We start from the raw sequence: 7,500 nt of genomic DNA on the forward strand, positions 1-7,500 counted from the left end.
ATCCATTGTTTTCCAAGCATGATTTCACTGTGAGGAAATGTTAACCATCTCCAGAACATCGCTAAGCCACTGTCTCACAGTAGTAACAGTGTACTCAGGGTTCCCACACCCTCTGAAACATCAGATTCAAGCACCTTTCAAGGACTTTCAAGACTCAATTCCCTCAAATTCAAGGACCCAACATGGCATAGTTTGAGACAGAACTAGTTGACGAGCTAAGTAAAACATTTTTAAATATATATATCGAGAGAGAGAGAGAGAGAGAGAGAGAGAGAGAGAGAGAGAGAGAGAGAGGGGGGGGGATTCAAGCACTTCCAATGACCCATGTCTATTTTCAAAAACTTTTAAGACCTTGATTTCTTTTTCTCAAATTCACAAACTTTCAAGGATTTCAAGGACCCGTGGGAACCCTGTGTACCAGTCTCACAGTGGTGATAGTGTACCATGGTAAACTTCCTTAGCAGCAGAGTAAAGCACCGTAGAAGCATGGAGCAGGTCGCCAGGGTGTTGGAAGCATGAGAGAGACTCAGGGAGAACAGAAAACAGCAAGGACACACGGACACAGCACAGCATGCACCTTTACCATGGTAGACTCCTAGCCTAGCATTCGTAGCCCAGTGTCTATACTTAATACTTAAAGCATTCTCTGTAAGGATCAAAACAATCTGTATATTTTTTTTCGGGATGGGAAAAAGGAGGATTCAAAAATCAACACAAGAAATCAGAAGATACCCTTTCAAGGTATTCCGTCTATTTTGTATGTTTGCTGGTGAGAGAGGACAAATGAACACAAAACAACAATAGCAATATTGTCATCCTCCCCAAGTCGTTGTGTGACAGTTTGTACAGCCCAGGGGTGGGGGGGTTGGGAGGTAGGGGGGGTTCTACATATATAGGTGTACCATTTACAAGATATGTGACACAGTCTGATCTTTTGGTCCTCATATCAGCAACCGATCAAAATGTTCAGACTTTTCTTTTGAAACACGGAACTACGCTTCAACGTTGTTGAGAATCACAACACAAACTCGCTAGTCAAGCCAAAAACACTGCAACACTGCAATGGATTCGGTGAGTAATCCTCACTGCTACCTAGTTAACTAGAACACTACTTTACATTGTTACCTAGAACACTACTTTACATTGTTACCTAGTTAACTTGTAGATTCTTGTAGATAGTACTAGTTATTTGTCTGTATTATCTTGTAGATAGTACTAGTTTTTTGTCTGTCTTACATGTAACGATGAATTGAGTATCAAGGACCCCAATTGAAATAAGCCAGTGGCTTTCTTGGGTTTTTATCCTGTTAGTTGACCTTGTATGTAATATGTACTTTCATGTACCTACTTCTGCAAATCTTCTAATAAAGTTCTCAATCAATCAATCAATCAAACTAGAACACTACTTTACATTGTTAGCAGGCTCACAAAACAAGCTGTGTTAGTTGACTAGCGACGTGTCGTTGATTTTCAACAACGTGGAAATGTATTCACACTTTTCGAAAGAAAAGTCAGATCCCTATGAGGACCTAAGCATTAGAATGTGACACATTATGTGAAAAGTACACATACATGTGTGTCAGTGTCACTGAACGTCAAGCGACTTTAAAACATTGGTCCTGCTAGCTGGCAGGACAGCACGTTACCATGGAAACTCACATGTACCAACTGTATTTGGCCAGTGAGCCACTTTTCAACCACAGCTTCTCAGCCAGGGCCTCTGCCAGCCTAGCCACACACGGTAGAGTAAGGGGGGGGACGACGACACACACACATGTAGAGTAAGGGGGTGGGGGGGGGGGGGGGGAGAGAGATGAGTCAGCGTTTGAAGGAATTCTGGGGGATTTCCTCCTCTGAAACCTGAGGTGTCTGATAAGAGCTCGGTACCTGACGTCATCGATCGTCCAGTTGCTTGTTCGCACGGGGAGCAGGTTAGATAAATGTGCGCCCCCTAAGGGTGTCAGTTATTATTGCACATCTGGGTTGGTACCATCATGAATAGATTCAAAATCAGAACACAGTGTATGAGACACATTTGGTTAGTTGTTATCTAGTTATCACACTCCTAAAAATGCTTTTATACTTATTGTTGTGCTTAACACTAGAACAGTCATGGGTGGGGTCATTTGACCAAGTGAGTAAAAACAAATGTATACCTTTGCACTCGATCAAATCTCAGGACCCTCCTTTCATGACTTTTCCTAGATATGTGCGTTCTACCACCCAGTATCCTTACATTTTCAAAATCACATCAGGATAAGCTAGTATAATAACAGCTATTTTGCAGTTTCTCTGTGTAGGAGGCAGGCTAATTTACAAGACGCACCAACTAGTGGTCTTTGTGTGTAAGTAGCAGCTTCCCATTGTAAAGACTATGGTCTGACCCCCGAGGCGACTCTTATAGTTAAAAAGGCATGGCTGTTCTAGTGTTAAGGAAGGTCCAAAAGAGGATTTGAACCAGAGTCACATGGTAGCTGTTGGAACATAGCAGGCTAGCGTACAATGACACGGCAAACACAGTCAGGTGACACAGTAGACACACAGTACATCATAAGATATTCAGCAGCTAGATTGGTTCAGAAATAGATTGATACAGGATTTAATTAAATCCCGGTGCAGTCAAATCAACACTTCATACACAACTTTGACCTGAACTGGTTCTGTTGCCTCTCTGTCCATAACATGTCCATCTCACTGCATCAGGAGTCACACATGCAACAATAACACATGGAGCTCAATGAAATGTACTTGTTCAGTCCTCAAAGCCCACAGAAGGAATGAGAGAGAAGGTCTATATATATCAGATCTATATTTAGCAATTAGGGTGCAAGGTTAATGAGCCATGAGGCCGTTGAAGGAAGTGTGATTTTTTTTTTTACCAACCAAATATTCTGTTAGAGGCCCTGAAATACCACAAATATGACTCTTCTACTGTCGGCACTAGGCAGTGTTGTCAACTGAATATGACCCATGTAAGGCACTGGGTTTGTAATTAAAAATATATCATTGGGTCAATAATTATGGATCTGACTCTCTGGTCTCTGGCAAAAACAAACGTGTTCATTAGCTTATAAATCAGTTACTGATTACCAACGAGTAACTGTGTACTATAATCATCATGTTGAAAAGAGGGAGCAGGGTGCATTCATTAACGCATAATTATAATACTGATCTGGATGTCGTGCTACCAAAGTTATGTACCAACATTGACTGTTGGCTAGATAAGTAATTCCGTTTTGGAATCAGAATGTTGTGGCTGACCAGGAAGACCAAATATGGGCTTTGCTGAGATGAACTGCAGCTAGCTAGCAGCTATGTGACTGGCTCATGTCCATCACCCACGGGCCAATCACAGGCCAGTAATTGATGGCACTGCCAGAAGGCTTTATGTTATTGAGCTGCGATGCAGTGCACCCTGGTCTTGGTTTTGCATAATTTGAAGCGAAGGAGGAAAGTAAAATGAAAGGCGTGACGTTTACTTACGGAGTTTCCAAGCTCTTTCTGCAGTGTGTTATAGAGAGAGGCGGATCTGGAAGAGAAGTAGTTATAATAAATACATAAATAAATAAAACACATCAGTACTGACAGAAAGATAGACACAGGGAAGAAATCTTCTCTTGACACACAGTATTTCTATGTGACAGGACACATAATGGAATCACTGAGGCTTGTCATATTCATTTTTTATTCAATAACGCTTATCTCTCTGTCGGTTGTCAGGTCCCGTGACTTTACACTTTCAATGTCATCCTGATCTCAAACCTCTGAGTGTGCATGAATCTGACACTGATGTCAAAGGGAAGTTTGACATGATGATTCGACATGAACGCACAGATCTTGAGTTAGAATTCCACCCTAGAAGCGTGTTTAAACATATAGGAGGGCTCTGACTCAACAGTACATCATTCAATGTGTGCATGATGGAACGTATGCATGAGTCTCTCTGTACATGCTAGCATGTCTGTGTTGAGTGAATGTTTGAGCATATACAATGTCCTCCATAAGTATTAGAAAGAGGAAGGATTTAGTCTTCTATTAAGTCTGTACTCCAACAGAGTTTCTTTTTCAAAATGTTTTTCAATATGTTTTTAGGGCATTTATGCTTTATTGGGATAGAGATAGTAGAGATTGACAGGAAGGATGGGTGAGAGGGCAGGATATGTCGATGGCCAGAATCGAACCAGGGACGTTGCGATGATATGGCAGCGCCTTAGTGTGCTACGCCACTTACGCACCCACAACTAAGACAAGTTAGTGTGTGTGTGAGTGTGTGTGTGTGTGTGTGTGTGCGTGTCTGCATTCATTGTGTGTGTGTGTGTGTGTGTGCGTGTGCGTGTCTGCATTCAGTGTGTGTGAGTGTGTGTGTGAGAGGGAGTCCCCTAACCTTTCTTCCTCCTCATCTTGTGTGTGTGTGTGTGTGTGTGTGTGTGTGTGTGTGTGTGTGTGTAGAGGGAGTCCCTCTGACCTCTCTTCCTCTTCATCTTCCTCCTCCTCTGCTTGTTGACGAAGCAGGCCGCCAGCGTGCTGAACAGCACCGCCGCCGCCAGGAAGCAGATGGTCGCCACGATGCCCGCCACCACAGGGCGCGCCAGACCCCCCTCCTCCACCATCTCTGGGGGGGGGAAGAAGTCTGGGGGGGGGTGGAGGAGAGAGGAGAGAGGAGGATAGACAGATAAACAAGGTAGAAAATAAACAGACTGACTTATATAGCGCCTTATTCCAAAGCGCTTCACAACGGCCTCTCGTTCACACATTCACACACACATTCACACACCAATGGCGGCAAGCTACCATGCAAGGCGCCGGCCCGCTCACTGGGAGCAATTTGGGGTTCAGTGTCTTGCCCAAGGACACTTCGACACCTGGCCAGCCGGGGCTCGAACCGCCGATCTTCCGACCTTGCGATCATTAGACGGCGGCTCTACCTCCTGAGACACAGCCTCTACCTCCTGAGACACAGCCTCTACCTCCTGAGACACAGCCTCTACCTCCTGAGACACAGCCTCTACCTCCTGAGACACGGCCTCTACCTCCTGAGACACAGCCTCTACCTCCTGAGACACAGCCTCTACCTCCTGAGACACAGCCTCTACCTCCTGAGACACGGCCTCTACCTCCTGAGACACAGCCTCTACCTCCTGAGACACAGACTCTACCTCCTGAGACACAGCCTCTACCTCCTGAGACACGGCCTCTACCTCCTGAGACACAGCCTCTACCTCCTGAGACACAGCCTCTACCTCCTGAGACACGGCCTCTACCTCCTGAGACACAGCCTCTACCTCCTGAGACACGGCCTCTACCTCCTGAGACACAGCCTCTACCTCCTGCGCCACAGCCGCCCCAAGATGGGAGGACACAAGTGACAAATAGACAGAGATCGTTATTAACCATCGTTAATGTGTCTCCTCCTTATTGTGGTGTTATAAACGATGAGAAATCGTCTCTGCCGGGGAGATGCTTGAGAACACACACCCATCTGAGTCTATATATCTTATCTATTTATTTTCTCTATATATATGTATCTATCTATATGTATCTATTCTTGCCATTTTTATTTCTATTTATTTTTTTATTACTATCCTTCTTTTTCTGTATTTCTTTTAATGCTGTATGTAAAGCACTTTGAATTGCCCCTGTTGTATGAATTGTGCTCTACAAATAAACTTGCCTTGCCTTGCCTGTACATCCTACTGCATACCAGTGCATAAGACAGTCAGCTAACGTGAGCGATCTATACAGTCTCCCCTCCCAGAGTGCACGCACAGCAGAACAACACAGAGTGCACTCTCTCTTCTACCTCGACGTTCTCTGTGTCATGGTGTGTGTCTGTGTGTAATGGTGTGTGTCTGTGTGTAATGGTGTGAGTCTGTGTGTAATGGTGTAGGTATCGACCCTTGGTGGGCCCTGCCAGTCAACAGGCCAACGGGCCAATCAATTCACCTGATTCAGCGAGTCATCGTTTACGGCCCTAACAGCAGTACGCCCACACACGTACCGTATGCAACGCTGCACTGATTTCCTCCTGAGGACCTGAGTCATTAGCTGTGTTCAGATACTTCTAAAGCTGCCTCCTTCCCTGATATCCTTCCTTCATCTCACTTCCATAACACTAGAACAGCCGTGTCTATGTTACCTACTATAAGAGCCGCCTCGGGGGTCACATGACCATGGTCTTTACAATGGAAAAGATCTATTTACACACAACGACCACTAGTTGGCCGCTTGTAAATTAGCCTGCCTCCTACACAGAAAAACTGCAAATTGGCTTCATACTAGTTTATCCTGATACTAGCTTATCCTTTTTTTTTTTATGTAAGGATACTGGGTGGTAGAACGCACATATCTAGGACGAGTCATGAAAGGAGGGTCCTGAAATTTGATCGAGTGCATTTTTTACTCACATGGTTGTTCTAGTGTTAAAGACCACAACATGTTGAAAGGACTGCTATCACTTGAAGTTTAAGTTTAAAATCACTGGCCACTTGGAAGACTGGGGACAATTGAACTGACGTTGAATTATAAAGAACTTAAAATAAGTTAAAACTTCATGCGACAATGCAGAAACAGAAAAGACACTGGAAAGACTATTGGAATGTCCATCTTTTAACGGCTATTCTACTATTAATCCAGCAGGGGGCCGTAGAGGACTTCAAGTGATACAGAGGCTCTCGTCAGGATTCTGCTGCTACAGCAAAGATGCTCCCAGTGCTGTGATGTGGTGATGTGTCCTCTGTGACCTCCAGACACCACAGGAGAGGAGGGACACTGTAGCAGAGGTGGCTATGACACCATCCCCTCTCTAATCTAACATGCAGTAGGATTATGTAAAGGAGGTAAAGTCAATGAAGTCATACTGTCATTTTCTAAATGTCAGTTAGCAGTTAGCGCTTGTTCCTGGACTTGGAACCAGAGTGTATGAAGAGGACAGGGCAGAGAGAGAGACAGCCTGGCAGCTGAGTGTAGCTGTCTCTCTGCTACAGCCCATCCCAACCAGCAGACATGTGGACCAGGTCAGGTGCTGAGGTGGTATATATCTGTATATATATATTTATACAACAGTTAGTTCCGACCAAGTAATTTGATTGGACAAGAGGCATTCCATGAGTGCTGATATACAGTATAACAGCACTGGGACTTTTAACTATATATATCACTCCGCCGCACAGATGTTCTACTAAATGACCGTTAATTAGACTACATTGTTTGTGTTCAGGTTACTAGGCAACAGTCCATTTGAAGTTCGTTGCGGAACTATTTTTTGTTTATTTTTATGATTAAATAAACAAACAAATCATAATCTGTTGTCGCTTATTACTGTTAACTAATAAATTGCGCTGTAGAACTGTTGTATATAAGCAATATCACACTCGAGGTCGTGCTGTTATACTGAATATACTGCTGATATTCAGTATAACACACTCCCTCTCGTGTGATATTGCTTAAATATATGGCTGAGTAGCAGGCAATAATTATATGGGCCATGTTTGGTTTGAATGT

The 7,500-nt window shown here is 44.0% G+C and overlaps 1 protein-coding gene across 1 annotated transcript in view; it reads right to left on the reverse strand.

Moving 5' to 3' along the window:
- igsf9bb (immunoglobulin superfamily, member 9Bb) overlaps positions 1-7,500 on the reverse strand; it is a gene marked incomplete at both ends in the record, with an annotated part of 196,027 nt that overhangs the window by 14,502 nt on the left and 174,025 nt on the right. The window contains 3 exon segments of the mRNA XM_080528752.1: positions 1,660-1,728; positions 3,484-3,529; positions 4,466-4,630. Coding sequence (XP_080384878.1) covers positions 1,660-1,728; positions 3,484-3,529; positions 4,466-4,630 — 280 coding nt within the window.

This window comes from Nansenia antarctica (genome assembly GCF_963989245.1).
Source record: "Nansenia antarctica genome assembly, chromosome: 4".
Classification (NCBI taxonomy): domain Eukaryota; kingdom Metazoa; phylum Chordata; class Actinopteri; order Argentiniformes; family Microstomatidae; genus Nansenia; species Nansenia antarctica.